This window comes from Falco rusticolus, chromosome 12, assembly GCF_015220075.1.
Source record: "Falco rusticolus isolate bFalRus1 chromosome 12, bFalRus1.pri, whole genome shotgun sequence".
NCBI classification, from domain to species: Eukaryota; Metazoa; Chordata; class Aves; order Falconiformes; family Falconidae; genus Falco; species Falco rusticolus.
Window position 1 is genome coordinate 5,740,976 of NC_051198.1, and position 16,623 is coordinate 5,757,598.

Sequence of the window (16,623 nt, forward strand, 5' to 3'; positions counted from 1 at the left end):
AGCTAATGTTTAAAGTGGATTAGCGATGAGCTGAAGGGCACTGAGCAGCTGGTTTTTTCAAAGAATGCAGCTTAAAACTCATTAGATAATGACCTAAAAGGCAGATTGCAAGACACATCTTGATGGTGAAGAGAAACAGCGCTGATACAGTGCTTGCTTATTTTGAGACAGATGTGCCTGTGCCTGTCTTGGCATAAGATTTGTGATCATCCACACATACAGTGCTGCAGAAACCAGGATAAAGAAAGAAGTTTATTCTCAAACCCTGTTCTGAGTGGGTGCTCTTTTTCCGTCTCTCCATTCTCAACATGAAGAAGTCCAACCTGTGAACCTCTGTGTCTGCTCCACAGTATTTCATTCTCTTCCCAAACTGAGTAACTTCAAAAGTTAATGTTTCATCTTTCCCATCTCTTTCTTCTCTCTTTTGTGCATCTCATGCCAACTATGTTCTCACCACGCTAGTCTGTCTTAGCCGTACAGACCTCTACCCAGAGCCCAAGGAAATCTGTTTCTTCTCGGTTTGCTGAGCTTTAGATAAGATCCATCACTAACAGCTGATCAATTAATTCCTTCATAAGTAAAATGATGTCAGGAAACGATGATTCATGAGTTGTGCTATACTATACTTCCTAGCATAATCTTTATTTTTCCAGTTTCCCAGCATATGTAAGAGCTTGATCAGTATAATAAAATGGTAAGGCAAACCATACAAATTCACATCCATTTGATACATATTTTTAAAATAAAATCCATCAGGATGCCAAAAGTGTAGAATTTCAGCAGCTTGCTTTGTTAACCTCCCACCAAAAACAAATGTGTGAGAAACATTGCCTTCACACGTAGTCAGTTCTGATTTTAAGGAACTGTTTTGAAGAACACGTGCTGTCTTTTCTTATGAAAAAAGTCTCATCTCTTCTGTTGAGATAAATGTCTTGTGGTATATATCCTGATGCATATAATAGAGGAGAGAAATTATTTCACTGAGCAACAGATTTCTAAATGAACTGCTACTTATATGCTACCTGCCAAAGCACAGAAGAGCTAAATAATTTGTTAGTAAAGTTCACAGGAGTGATATAAATATGAATTAGAGCAACAGAACGTAGCCAAGAGGAGATCAAGTTCAGGGAGCTCTTATCATGATGGATGTAACTTGCTTGGAGTTTAGTGTCGGAAGCTGGGATCTTCTGCTACCAAATGGGATCAGAGGTTTCCAGTCTGCAAACGGTTTGTTGGCACTGGTACAGTCCTATTTCAAAATACCCAGAGTTATATTTTCCTTTTGTATTGCATCTGTACAGGAATCTGCAGCTACCGTGGTGATTTGGAGGCTGTTACACCCTTTCTGCAGTAGGCTGTTTACTTTCTACACATCACCACTTTCTACCTCATGGGGTGGTCTCGCCGAGCACTGCCTTCTGGAATCGCTGCTGCTGCAGACGGCTGCTGAGTGCATCATGTGCGGAGTTAGAGTATAGGCTTTATTCTGTACCATGCAGCAAAACTAAGGAAACAGGGCCATTTGGTAGCTAAAGTGGTTAGACGCATCTTGGCTCACAGCTTGATGCAAGCCCATCGAAGTCAGTCCAAAGCATCTCCTTTATTTTGTTGGGTCTGTGCTCAGGGCTGTTAGTTCCCCTCCTGCTGAGGGGTCAGACCACTGACTGGAAGGATGATGTGATCCTTGGCATATTTTCTGATCTTGGTTTTTTGGCTGCGGCTCTGTGGTGGCTGCAATGAAGACCCTAAAATAGGAGAAGGAATGAGCAAGTATTGCTTGTGGGTTGTTGACTTGGCACCTGCGTCATTAGAAATGGCTCAGCCTGCAGGTAGCCCTTAAAGTAATTTGGCAAGAGCATTGTGATCGCTTTGAAGAGCCGGGAAAAGCTAGCAAAGGAATATGGCAAGACTATTTATATAAATAATGCTTGTGACAGGCACAAAATAACTGAGTTCCCCTTACATTCCTGTCAACAAGCACTTGGACAAAGAGAATGAAGACCTGGGAGGTGGGATACTCCTGAAGCGCTCTACTTCTGCTGTCTACAAAATACTTCAGTTTTAAGCCCAGCAGAATTAGTGAGAACAAAATGAAAGTATATCAAGATCTGCTAAAAGCCAACGTATTTTCAATTTCTAAATAATATTTTATGTTGCCATTAATCTCTGCAGCTGTTAGTGTCACAAGGAGAAGTTTTAACTGCTATTATTAGTGCCTAAACAAAGCAGTGTTTACAAGATGAGCCTATTTTGAGCCTGGAAAAATGAGCTGCCAAGAAGAAAAACAGATGCTGCACTTAATATGCTTTCTGTTCCAAGAATCACAGCAAAGCAGTTGTGTTGCTAACGAACCCAACTCCTTCTCTTCTTTCTCACACCCCTGTTGTTTTCAAATTAGATCTAAGAAGGAAAAACAATTAAAGAAGGAGAATTGAAGTGGTCCCAAGAGGTGGAGGGGAGGACTATCTCAGTGACAGCAATTCACCTCCAGACCACCAAGTCTGTGCCCAAGGGAGGAAGGTTTCCCTGCCAGAAGAGGTGGTGTCTCAGCTGCTTAGGGGTGACGTTGGACTTGAGGATCTGATAGGGGAAGGATACCAAAGGCCTGTATAACAGTAGGCATATAGGTAGCCTTATCTCTTCCTCCTTGGGAGTGACTTTGCGAGACCAGTTTCAGGAACAAGATCTGATAACTTAAGGAAAAAAAAGTTGACACATTAAAAAAAAGAAAATAAGAAAAACTTTTAACTTCTGAACCTCTCTGAAACCAGTCACCTAGTCACATGGAAACCTGAGGCTTTGCAGGTAAAACAAGCTCATCAGCTCCAACATGACATAGCAACATTTATTTCATTGGAAGTCAATGATCATGATCAATTTTTATCAGAAAGAAATCCCCTTTTATTTTGTATTTTTCCTCAAGAAAAAGAAGATTCAAGGAGGGGGGAATACCTCCCAAAGGATATGCATCTGAGAGTCTCTGTGGCAATGGGAAATTTGGATCTGGGCTGATATGAAAGGAAGCTCAATTTTAGTTTCAAAGAAAACTCGGAAAACAATCAAGTTACAAAAAAAAAAATCTCATTGTTTGCAAAGGCATTGTTTATTTTTGTCCTTTTCTTTTAAAGGGGAGAAACAAAGCTATTCCAGAACCACAGTTGTAGTTAAAAAGGATTGCAATTAAAGATTGTAAATAAGCACCAAGTTAGCAAGGAAAAATGGGCTGAAGTTGTTGATGAAAAGCTGCAGGAGAGACCTGCAAGGGATGAGAGGGACAGAAGAATTAGTGAAAGTCTAAATTTAAGATTATCATCCTGGATCAGCCTTGCTGGGAATGTAGGAAAGGTCAGAGACTTAAGGGAAGGACTTCAGTAACATGCATAGACATGAGAAAAGTCAGTCGGGGAAACAGAGGGAAACTGAGGGAGAGCCATGGGAAGAGCAGTGCCTGCAGGCAGAGATGGGAGGTTTCCTATGAGCCGCTGGAGGACATTTCTTCTCTGTGTCAGGGTAGCAAGAGGGAAAAATAATTTAGTGATGGATAGGACCACAGCGTAAGGATGTACAGTAGGGGGAAGAGGAGCTTTTCTTTTTGGAGTTGTATATCAGAATAATTTAAATTTATATCAGAATTTAAATTTATATCCTCGTATATCAGAATAATTTAAATTTATTCCTATATATTTTTGCTGGTTTGCTTGTTTTTTAAGCATGTTGCTTTTGTTGACTGGTAAGATCTTAGGTAGAGTCAGTATTACAGTTCTTAATTCAGTTTACCTCATAAAAGATAAGGCATGGTATTTGTTGCATGAATTACTTCATGATCTGCAGAGAGAGTGATGCGGAGGCTCTCACAATGAGCTCTTGCAAGAGGGGACACTGAAGCAAGAGGCTTGCTATGGTATGGTCTGTATCCCACCCTGTGGGGTCAGTCTGTCCTCAGAGGGATTTGAGTCCCTTTTCAGCTTCATTTTGCAGGAATGGTGGTATAGAGGCTCTTTTTTAATCCTTAGTGTGTGAACCAGAACAGTGTCCGACAAACAAGAAAATTTATTTTTCTAGGGGCATTTATTGCACATCTTCCAGGAACTTGAATGTGTTTTGTTTCAGACACCATTTCTTGGGTGTTTTGGGTTTTTTTTTTTCAGTTCAGTGGGATAAGATATGTTTAAAAAATGTTTGTAACAGTCTTCATTTTTTTGCAGCGTGAGACAATCAGGTCTCACAGATGAGGAGGGAAGCTGTAACTGAAAAAATCAAGTTCAGACTTTAATTAGGCACTTTTTACTAACGATATAATTCTCAAAAATATTTTGCATTGTGTAAGTAAACATCTAAACTAAGCCTCATTTAATGAAATTTTCTCTTTATAGGAATGGTCAGATGAAGTGTTCAGTTTGGCAACTAATTTGTTGGCACAGAACATGTCAAGGGACGCGTTTCTGGAAAAAGCGTAAGTGGCCGTCGTATTTAATGCTGTGGGTGTTGCTCTTTTCTTTGCGTCATTTCCCTCTTTGCTTGTTAGTCACATTGTCCTCTATTGTTTCTGCTTTGATGGGTTGTCACTTTTGTAAACACGGGCTGTCCTTTCTCATGGTTTTAAAAGCCTGCTGTCTAGATGTCATTTAAACAAAAATCTTGTTAGGGTTCTTCTTGCAAACTACTAAGTCATAGCAAAAACCAGAATTAAATGCTATCTTCCTTTTCCATACCAAAGCAGTAGCTTTGGCTGTAGTCTGAAGCTGTCCATTTGAAATAAGAACACTCTGGACTGAATTACTTCTGGATTATTTTTCCTTTTTTCTGTTTTTGATCAAAAAATGAGAAATGCAAGAAGACAGTTTTCCTTAGTCTGGTCTCTCTGGTTTTCACATGATTCAGAGGGAAGCTGCGAATCCATTCATCTAGATGGCCTTGCACACTGCAGATTCAGAGTTGCCTTCAACAAAGTAGAAAAGCTGTTTATGAGAACATTTGGGGTGTAAAAACACACCTCCAAAAGGAAAGTGAGCCAAACCCAAGATTAATGGTTCGCAACTGGATGATAAGTGCACATGCAGACAGAGTTTTGCATAAGTGATGGTTTTGAGAATAGCATAGCAAAGTCTACTAGCCAGCGAGGGTGATGAACCAGAGCACTTGTTGGCCTTTTGGAGTTTTAAAAGAAGAGATATCCCCTCCCCAGCCTATGAGTTGGCTGGTTAAATTCACCTTTTTGTCTCCCCCAAACACCTTTTAGTTTATACCCACAGGCGAAGGCTCAGTGCCTCAATACCAGGCTGGGGCTTAGGTTCCTAAAAATTGCCTCCATCTAAGAAGCAAGTTAACGGACCTTTTTTCTGGACTTTCCAAGGCTGTGCATGCCTGATTTCATTAGATGCACCCATAGTTAGTCAAAAGGTGCCCAACTGCTTAACTTCAATTTCATGTACATATTCATAGGTGCCTGTTCTGTGAAGGAGGTGTGTGTATTTCCTTCTGATAGTGTTCATTGTGGTGCAGCTGAACTCAACAGAAATTCTTGAAGAGACTCTGAAGGCTGGATGTTGCAGGAACTGTACAGCTTTGTGTCTGATAATGCTATGTTGGGACAGCAATGATAAATTAGGCAAACAAAATCCCAAATGAATGGAAACATTTAACACTTCTTTTGGCTCTGCATGCTGACAGCGGGGATAGCACAGCCAGTGGATAGATAGCACTGTGCCAACCTGCAGACCCAGGTGGGAGAGCAAGAGCAGAGGTGACTTCCTTCAGCTCCATAGATTTGTAGATGAATTACAGGAGCATTTTGATATTACTATTTCCATGCTCCATAGGTTTGTAGATGAATTACAGGAGCGTTTTGATATTACTATTTCCATGCTCCATACCACTCGATTCCCCAGGTGGCCAGTGGACTTTGCTGACAGGTCTGTAGTGGGGAGGATTGTGGCTGCACCTAATGGGCTTTTTTGTATCAGATTCAAAGGAGAAACATGTTATCACACAGTAGGGTAGAACTAGTCTTATTTGGAGCCATTTTTCAGTGGTTGTTTAAATTATATTAATTAAAGATGAAATCACTGGACATATTGCATAGATTCAATAGCAGGCAAGCATGGCATTCCTGTGTCTTTTTCTTTTTCCACTAATTAACAAATCACTTGGGAACTGTAAGGTTTCCAAGGTCCTCTGCACAGATGCCAAATCAGTCACTTAAGGAATCTTTGACTTTGAAGATTAAAAATATTTCCCCATTATAATTACTGTACTAAGCAAAGGGTTGTTTCCAGTCCTATCAGAACCGCCTTGTTGAAATAGAAAAGCTAATTGCATTAGACCAGAATTCAGGTGTCTTTTTTTTTTGGTTTTTTTGGTTGTTTTTTTTTTTGTGGCATTCGGTTTGTTGCAGCATGGGAAGTGCAATAATAAACAGCTTGAGCAGCTTTCTTGTGGTTTGGTCAGATGAGAAAAATAGGGTTCATTTGGGAGGAGGGGTGGCTAAGAAAAAATGCCATTTTGGTTATAACGTGCTCATTCCTCTGTTGTAACCATGTGGTGTGTTTTTGTGTTGAAATGGACACTGGAGTACATTAGTACTGGAATACTGACCAGTGCAGTAATAAGCAAAGGACTGACTGCACTGCAGAAAATTTGCGTTAGTGTTACGTCCAGCATGTGTTTGGAGTTGGCACTGCACTAGTGAAAAGAGACCTGCTGCTGGTGGGAGTATCTCCTAGCTAGCTTTTTAACAGGAGTAACATGCTTGGGTTTCTTAGATTGATGGGTAATGGCTGCAGGGGAAAAACTAGTGTCCCACATGCAGCAAAGAATTTGGGAGGAAAAAAGGTGGCAAGTACTGGTGGGGTTTAACTGTTCTTCAGACACACATTTTTAGTTTGCTTTAACTGAAGTTCAGAATTCTATTTATTTTTTTTTGTTCTCCTAGATTTCTTTTCTTTCTAGCTTTCTTGACTGCAGAGGAAAACATTAAATGATTAAATGTCACCAGAATGTATTCAAAAGTTTCAAAAAATAGAAGGCAAAATAAACTCAACCTTTTTTACTAACCGCTGTGATTTTATTTTTTTTCTTTTTAATCTAGCTCAGTGCTGGGAGATGAGGCAGAAGGGATAGTATTTGGTTTGGTCACACAGTAGCACAAGAGGTTTTCATTTCCAGAAGATACGTGTGAGGAGGCAGGGATTTGTGAAAATGTTCCTATCCTAGTTAGGGATATTAGCATGAACTTTGTTTTTGAAGTGGTTGCTACTGGCATTTTTGGTTGGGAAGAAAAGGAAAGTTTATTAGAAACATGCAGTTTCTTTTTCTTTTGGTAGGCCAGTGGGTAGAGAAGAAGGTTTTTATTAACAACAACAAAAAATCTCTTAAATATGTAAGTGTTGCTGCATTTTTCACCAGATCATATTACAGCAAAACTCATTTGTATTTTTAATTATATTCAGGTGGAAGAGATGAAGCGCTTAAAGTTGTGCTCTTCACAGGCTGCTGCTGGTAGACATGCTGGTAACCAGTAGTCCTTGCATACTGGGAGGACCATCAGATAGCAGCTCTAGGCCCAACTGCTTCTCATTAAAGCTACGGGATGACTCTTGTTTCAGTAGGCTTTGAAACAGTGTGTTGAAAGATTTGGACAAAGATAGATACGTCCTCATCCTGCTACCTTAATGGGCATGTGAGAGAAGTCAAAGGTCCTGAGACATTGAGATGCTCTAAATACTCAATTCAAAAGCTGGATAAATGCCTGCCTGTAGATGGTTTCAGCATGTAGTTTTCTTATTGCTTCGTACTGGAAATCTCTTGGGCTTACCTAAGGCTGCTAAATATACTGCTGCTTTTGTTTGTGCAAACGCTTCAGTTGACAGCGATTTGACTTCCTTCCAGCTGAGGAGTGACAACATTTAGGGTCAAACGGAGAAACCTTCACAAATGTGTGATGAGGAGAGCTTAGGATGGCAGGGATGTTGGTTGTGACATTCAGGGATGATTTCAGCCTCTGGAAGAGGATTACAGCCACCTTTCCAGTCAAGTTGTGTAGCCTGTGTGCTACAATTCAGTCTGCTGGTAGACTGGCAGGCAGACTGGGTGAGAAGGAGCTTGAGGGGATGAAAAATCTGATGCTAGCTGTACTTGGAATGCCCTGTTGCGAGACAGACGGAATTTGACACTATGGGTATGTTACTGTTGAAGGAGAAGGTATTTACTTATTAATGATATCCCAACAGGTTTTCATATTGGGCAAAAGAGTTGCGTGGAACTTGCCGCATGATCAGAACACTAGCACTGAGCTATAATGGTAGTGGAGAGGTACTTGAAAATGCTGTAAAAATAAAACAGGGTGCTTTTCTCTCCACAGTTACACAAAACTTAAGCTGCAGGTGACTCCAGAAGGGCGCATTCCTCTGAAGAAGTAAGTTCTGTTCCCCTTCCTTACCACATAGTCTCTTCTGATTTGAGTGTGACTGTGTTTGGGATGAACATGTGGCCCCTGTGTCTAGAAGAATAATTTTATCTTCTGTTTATAACACATATTGCAGTAAAGAGTGGGCAGTGATACTCAGGTTGTCTCTGTTCAAATACTCTGGGTGTAGATCATCCTTATGATCTTGTGAGCAAGATCCTTAGCTTCTCTCCCCTTGTTCATTCCAGTTGTGTAAAATAAAAAAACCCATAATTTCTCTACCTCAGAGACATGTCGTGAGGATAGATGTATTCAGATTATAAGTCACTAGGGTAATACGAAGAGAGCAGTGGTGACTTTCTCAAATAACTCTCCACTGTAATAGGAGCTTGTGTGGGGTAGAGTTAAACTCATTGTGAGCACCATTAAACTAGTTTCTCTTACCAAGCAGAAGCAAATGGAAGTAAATAGATAAAGATGTGGTAGACTGGGAAGCGATATTCCGTCTTTAAGGCAATTCCCTGTTTCTCTTCGTTTTGCAGCATATACCGCTTGTTTTCTGCTGACAGAAAACGGGTAGAGACTGCGTTAGAAGCTTGTAATCTTCCATCTTCCAGGGTAAGCATCTGCATTTATTCCTGGCCCTTAGCAAGCGGTGCCTGTATTTGACAGTGTATACTCTGTGGGGTTGAGGACAGTTTATCAAGGCTGATCGTGCTGCACTACCTTTGCTGCTGGAGCGGTCCTCAGCAGCTGGTCTGTCTTTCCCACACAGAAGTTCCTGCTACATATCTGCAAACCTGAGTACTTTGGATGTGAAACTGTGTTGGGACCAGCAGCGCCCGAAAGACGTGGCTGCACCTCAAATACAGTGTTCAGTGTTCAGCCCCTCAGTACAAGACACACTGAGGTGCTGGAGCGTGCCCAAAGAAGGGCAGTGAAGCTGGTGAAGGGTCTAGAGCATGGGTCTTGTGGGGAGCAGCTGAGGGAACTGGGGGTGTTTAGTCAGGAGGAGACTTGGGGGACCTTATTGCTGTCTACAACTACCTGAAAGAAGGCTCTAGGCAGGTGGGGGTCAGTCCCTTCTCCCCAGTAACAACTGACAGGACAAGGTGAAACACCCTCAAGTTATGCCAGGGGCGGTTTAGATTGTGTTAGGAAAAATTTCTTCACCGAAGGGGTGGTCAGGCATTGGAACAGGCTGCCCAGGGAAGTGGTTGTGTCACCATCCCTGGAAATATTTAAAAGATGTGTAGAAGTGGCACTTAGGGACATGGTTTAGTGGTAGACTTGGCAGTGCTGGTTTAATGGTTGGACTCAATGATCTTAAAGGTCTTTTCCAGCCTAAATGATTCTATGATTGTATGAAGTGTGAATGGATTAAAGGAAAGGGCAGGGGATTGTGTGACCTGTCCTAGAGAAATACAGTGGAAAATATTTTAAGAATTGGTGATTGTTGCACAATTTTCAAGGCATGATTTTGAAGCAGCGTTAGCTGGAGGTATAGCTAATGGTGTAATCCATTTCCTTCTCACAAAAAAACCCACACCCCAAACCATATAACTTAAGCGACAGTTGGAACTCACTGTAGCTTATCTAAAAGGTGCATAGAGTAAATGTTGAAACGCTGTAATGTCAAAGCTGTTAATGCTGTGGGGATGCAGCCATTGTATGCTGCTAATCCAGGCACTCTCCTCAACCCAGAGCATTTGCAGGATGGTATCGCACCCCCAGGAAGGTGCTTTTTCAAGAGGAATGAGCTCAAGCATAGGATTCTAGTTAACGCTGGAGTGAAGATGTCCTTAGTCTTTCCTCTCAGGTGGAGGTTCCCCTCCAAGAAGCTTCTTGCAGGATAGTTCATGTATTCGGGGGTGCAAGAGGTAGGGCAGAACTGGCCTTTAGCAGAGGAGAGCCTGCATCTCCTGGCCTCTTGCTCGTGTAGAGAACTGTGCTGTGATGTTTGCTCAACCTTTGCTTCCCCAATAGAGCCAATTCCTACAGCTACAGAAGAGCAATGGAGCAAAATCTTCACAAGCTAAACCTGATACGCCTTAGCAATGAACTTTCCTTCATAGGTTTTGGAGCTTAATTTCATAAAATTCCAAGGAATGTTCTGTGAAGTAGGTATAAAAGATCGTAATAATCATACCTAAAGTAATGTTGTGAGGTTAGAAATATGGAAAGAATAATTTTAAAGATTTTTTTTATTTAATTATTAGCAAACAAGACAAGATGTGCAAAAAATCTCTGAAGCATTGCTTTTAAAGCAGTTGGCCTATTTCTGTTTACTGCGTATATCTGGAAAAAAAAAATCTAAACATCACTGGAGTCCTTGAAAGGAACTGCAATCTTTTTCTGCTATTTATTTAAGTAGAGCCAAATTAACATACACATTGCTAGATACTTGTTGCTGGGATACCATCTTGGAAATTATTCATAATATAAAGTAGATCCTTTCTTAGGTTGGGACAAAAGAGAAATACACTTTGTGCAACAAAGAAAATTGTGATCATCTTTGAAAAAAAATATTTTAGAAGCAAAGTGCCTAAGAAGCATGAAACTGAATCTCACAGAGGTAATGGAGGAGAAGAAGATCAGTACTTCAGCTACAGCTCTTTTCCTTTGTGTTCCTGTTTATTTGAACAAGTGATATTCTTAGCTTCAACTTTCAGCTTTGCTGCCCCATTGTACTGCATGAAAAATGATGTTCCCATAAAGTCTTGGAAGAGCACTGAACTCTAGGAGTGTGCAAAGCATAAATATTGAGGAATCTTTCTCAGCAAAATTACACTAAATTATTCAGAGAATTCATGAAAGTCTCTTATGGACATGAACAGTTTAGGCTTTCTGGGTTTTCATATTCATGCCTAATGAAGATCCTTCTGAAGACTTTTCTCTCCAAGTTTTCATAGCTCTCATTGCTCTAGGAAGATACAGGGCTTGTTGGCCATGAGTTTCACATGATGATTTGCTGCACCTCTCAGAACCTGTGGATGGCTCTGAAATACAAAATGAATCACAGTCTTGAGTAAGCAAAGCCCAAGTCAGCATTTATGTCTCTCTTCTTGATTCATAGTTTCAAGGTTGGGACAGTCCTTCATCTGTCTTATGCAGTGACCGGAGTGTAGGGCAGCCTGAGCTATGTGGCTAAGGAACAGTACTGCTGCACGGACTTGTCTCTGATGGTACAAACTTCAGCTTCTGATAGCCTCGCTCTTACAAATTCCCTCTGTGCATGCTTGCTAGGGGACCTTGTGGGACAATGTGTAGGCACTGCGCTTAGTGTGAGAGGAGGAAGAGTCCTCATTGCCTGCATAATTACTTTCATCCTGCTGTAAAAGAATACAACCAGACAGGGTCCCCAGAAGTGCTAAAAATAAACTTTTTATTTCATATTTAGGGAGCTTAATAAGGAATGAATTCTCTGTAGCACTGAGCACTTCATCCCTGATTCGGCCGAGCAGTTAAGCATGACTACAGTTGGGTGACCCACCGACTTCAGGTCAAGCACATTTTCAAAGAATGGGTTGATTTATTTATGTATGTTCTGGGTCAGACCCAGCATGTGTAGAGTCTTGCAGGATCAAGCCCTATGAGATCTGATTTTTGGCAGATTTCATCATCCAGCAGAACTGAAAGCAGAGGAACGTTTAAATAAATGTTTAAATGAAGATTTACAATATGCCAATGAGTTTTTGAGTTTGGCATTCAATTCCCCTATGATGTGGTTTTTTTTCATTTTTATTTTTTTTTAAATCTCAGCTGCTTTTGGGAAAGAGGGAGTGCTTTTTGTTATTGTTGAGTATTTGTATTTCTTTTGGTTTTAGTCAAAGGTGTCCTAAGTAGAATCTGAAGAGCTTTATTTTAGCCACCTATTTGGCTGTGAAGACTTGTTCCTGCCTTCCAGATAATGTAGAGGTTCACAATGAAGCACCAGTGAGCTTGACTGTTAATGTAAAATAAAACAACCAGCTATTGAGTCCAGTATGGGCATATTATCTGAATTAGTTGTTGTGCTGCCAAAAATATAACAGACTGGATACAGATGTTATAAAAGCAGGCGGGTTACCAGAAAAGTCGTAAATCAACAGTGCTTGAAATTAGTAGAGAGTCTTAATTACAGAATAAAATTGAATGCCAGTACTCAGCAAAGCTGGAAATGAGGGATGCTCTCATGTGGTACAGAAAGTTTGTGATTTGTTCCTTGGACTCAAAAAAAGAGATGAGCGCATAAGGTGTGTGGGTGGTTCCACTGAAATGTGGATAGCTCAGACCAGGCTGAGGAAGGGGGCAGCGTATTTTAATCCCCTTTGGCAGGCAGGCTTTTGGAATCCAAATATAGTTTTGTGAGATTGTGCCTGGGGTGACAAATGCTTGCAGAAAGGCTTTCATCTCCCATCTAGATCTTTGTGTTTTGCAGCCCACTGATTACATTACTGGAAGGAAATAATAAATTATTAAAAGATTCTGTACTTACGCGTGAAGACTTGTGTTGGTTATCCTCTCTGTGGATAGCCGTTTGGAGATACATGTTGGGAAACTGAGGTGTATCTTCCTAACTGGAACAGAGTGGCAAATAAAAGCCTGGATCTCAGGTCATTGGGAAAAGATCCACAACTTGTTCAGTTGAACACCTTCACATCCCCTGTAAAGGAAAAACGTACAATAGGTCATGGGAGAGTAACCCTGTGGCAGTTGCAGAAGCAACATTTAAAATGCTCGTAAGACAAGTGCTGGCTGCGCAGGGATTATAGGTAGAGGGGTGCCACAGGACACTGGGGTGGCAGCTTTAACAAGAAAATTCACAAGCTTTATGAATATTGGCCTTTAGGAAAACACAAGCATCAGCAGTCCTACTCTCAACTGAAAGCACTGCAGCTCAAATTTATCAAACTGTAGTGGGTGCAGTTTCGCACTTAGTTCAGCATCACCGGCAGCTGTCACTGAAAGAAGCCATTTCCATCCTCCAACTTCAGGTTTCAGACTTCTCCATCCACCCTTGTATTTGATTTAGCAGTTGTGCCATTGGCGAGTTAACCTGGCTCAGCGAGCTGATCCCACAGTAAAGTGCACAAGGTTGTTTTGGCTGAGTAAGTTTTGAACCAGTTTACCCTGCAGCCACTCGCACAGTCTGCCAACAACGAAGAAGGCACAAGGGTCTAATGACTGGTGACCTTAGACCATCGGAGCCTGAAGCTGGATACCCAGACGGAGCAGCAGAACAGCCCAGCTCAGTCCCAGCGTGAACTGGGTCAGGTTCAGGCCATGCTTGTGGACAGAAACACTCGGCGATGGTCATCATACAAAACGCTGTCAGGCCTCTGCAAGTTTCATAGATGAGAGAGAAAATGACACCTGTGGCATTCACTTATTTATTTATTTTAACCTAAAGCAGGAAAAACACACAAGTTTCCTTCCATCTAACAAAGGCTTGAATCAATGCTTTCAGTTCCCTTGGCAACAGGCAGAATAAATAAAAGCAACCATTTCCTCTATCAGCAGCTTGCTTCTGAGGCAAACAGGTTCAGTGATGTTTAAAAGCAAACGGCTTTGTGTCCAAGGTAGTTTTCCTCCTCTAGTTCACAAGATTTGGGCTTTATCTTGGAGGAATGAAGAGGCTGGACACATGGACCCGTGGTGCTCCTGAAGACTGCATGTCATAGCTTTTGTTAAAGGTAGCTTGCATGGAGGAAACTTAAAAATTAGATTTACAGTATTTGCATTGCATTTCACGTTTTCTTTTTCTTGTTTCTTTATAAGGTTTCCTCTGCACAAAATCCAAGCTTCTGTGCATTTTCCTTTTTTGGTGCACTGATGCAAAAGCAGAAGCCAGTGAGCACACCGTTAGTGTTTTCTGCTGAAAAAGGCTTTGCCCCTTCCTTGGGTCTTCATGTCTTCCCAGCCCTGCTAAGGAGGCAGCCCTTGCTGTCTTGTGCAAAAACTCTGGAGCTTGAAGGCAGTGCCTGCAAGTTGGAGGAGGGCTCTTCAGCTTCCTGCAAATGACTGTTTTCCTTACCCAGTCCAGTAATTCCCTCTGGTTACAAACAATAATTCTGTTTTTTGGGGGGGAGAAGCTGGCAGGTGTAACAGGGGTGATGAAAGTGTCAATGAAAAGCAGGCGTTTTGTAATTTTGTAAATTGGTTTAAATTTTAGGAAATGTAAGAAAAAAATATGCTGCTATCTCTTCTATAGGAGGGCATTTTTATCAATTGCTGTAAAAGAAATCTGATTGCCAAATGTGTCACGCTGAGTATTTAGGACAAAGTTGTATGGAAAAGCTACGTTGCATAAGTCTTGCCCAGAATCATGGTATCTTGAACATGTATCTTCAGGAAGGAAAAGGAAACATTTCTGCTGCTGTCAGGGAACAAGTGTATTAATGATGACTCAGTGACCCAGTTCATTCCCCAGTTCTTTGAAAGCTTTGGAAAGATGAGTGACATGCTCGTCCTCTGTAATGCTGCCATTTTGCTTGCTGAAGCACACAGGCTCAGCACCACTGTCCAGCCACCCTTCTGGGAGTGAGCTCAGAGCCCACGTGTTATATCATGATATAACTATTTATGCTATAGATAAGGGGGTTAGATGGGGAGAGGTCCATCCTTTCTTCCTCACAGGTACACAGAGAAAGAGATAACTTTGCCTTATGGAAACTAAGATTATATATGTAGTTGTATTAATTTTTTTTTAAAGACGTACTCTTTAAACTGCTCTGTTATTCAGGGAGATTTATTATTCTGCAAAGTCTGGGCTTCTCTAGATTGCAGGAAGGAAATCAAAAGCAGCACAGTAGTGAATGATCTGTTTACAAAGAATGGATAAAAGTGCTATATTGTTCTCTCACTATATTTTTTCCCCATTTCACAGAATGATTCAATCCCTCAAGATGACTTCACGCCAGACGTGTACAGGGTGTTCTTAAACAACCTCTGCCCTCGGCCTGAGATTGACCACATCTTTTCTGAGTTGTAAGAAAATGACAGGGTTTTTTTTCCTTTCTTTTCTTTTCCTCTTCCCCTTCACTGATTTTCTGGGCTGGGGATGGCAAAGTAAGTTATTTAGACTACAGCAGCATGCAGTGATTGCCAAGAACAGATTTCAGTATCAAACAGGGCAGTTATTTAACCTTGGATCAAGGGTTCCTTCTCTCCCAAGCTTTTGACTCTATTTCTAATGGCCAGAGTTTAAAAGTAATTTGTTCCTGGAGTAGCAGAACTGCTGGGTCTTGTTTTTTTGTATGGATTAATTTAGGCTTCCATGAAAGTAAAAGAAGAAGAGTAATAAGCAATAACAACGTGCAATAGGTGTGAGAGTATCTATAATCACCCCCAAAAGCTTAATTAGGAGTTGCAAAAAATGCAGTAACTTTTAGAATTTGTGCATCATGAATTCACACCGTGAAATTAAATTAGCAGCCAGCTACAACTGATTTCATACATTTGGTTACAAGCTGTATAACTTGTGTTGCTTCTACCCCTTGCAGCAAGTCATTGTACTTCCCAGGTTCAGCAGAGCCCGATCAATGGAGTCAGAGCATGAAGCAATATGAAAGCAAAGTAATTTCCAAAGTACATCCCAAGACCACCAAAGCAATTAGTGAATTTATCTTTGCAACATGGGTGTGCTCACGTACACCTTTTGCGCTTCTTTTCTCTGAGGTTGAGGTTTCAGGGGAACGCGGCCATGGCCTAGTTTGCTCCCGTTGAACCCGGGGGTAGGCTTTCTGTTGTGCTCTCACAGAGTAGAAGTAGGCCAGTCCCGAGTGCTGTAGACAACGCCAAGCGCGTCACCTGGCTTGGAGGCTTCCTGGATCTCCATCTGGGTACAAATTGTACGCAAACTCTGCTCTTTTTTTCTAACTTTCTAAATAGGCATCATCTTGCTTGCTTTGCAGAGTGCCTAGCAATTTTTAGCAGGTTTATTAAAAAAAAACACAAAACAAAACAAAAAACAAAAAACCCCAAGCAAATACTAGAACAATGAAATCAGGGCTGGTGTTATTCAGCAGTAAAATCAAACAGTTGGGCCAGGAATGCCAGCAGAGTATTTGTGGCGAGTTTGGGATTGAATTCCACATCATTTTCTCTTTTACATTTTAAAATTGCTTAATTCCAGGAATTCAGAGGTATGAAAAGCTTTTAGCATTGCTCTGAGTCTTCCCATTGATGTCAATAATAGTGAACGCTTTTAAAAATCTTATTCCTAGATGTTTGAAGAA

At 41.1% G+C, this 16,623-nt stretch overlaps 1 protein-coding gene across 4 annotated transcripts in view; it reads left to right on the forward strand.

The window, feature by feature from the left end:
- PLCB1 (phospholipase C beta 1) overlaps nt 1-16,623 on the forward strand; it is a 401,171-nt gene that overhangs the window by 246,924 nt on the left and 137,624 nt on the right. For all 4 annotated transcript variants that reach the window (XM_037405583.1, XM_037405580.1, XM_037405581.1 and 1 more), the window contains exons 5-8: nt 4,374-4,453; nt 8,360-8,413; nt 8,947-9,022; nt 15,273-15,373. In XM_037405583.1, coding sequence (XP_037261480.1) covers nt 4,374-4,453; nt 8,360-8,413; nt 8,947-9,022; nt 15,273-15,373 — 311 coding nt within the window. The remainder of the gene's footprint in view (nt 1-4,373; nt 4,454-8,359; nt 8,414-8,946; nt 9,023-15,272; nt 15,374-16,623) is intronic.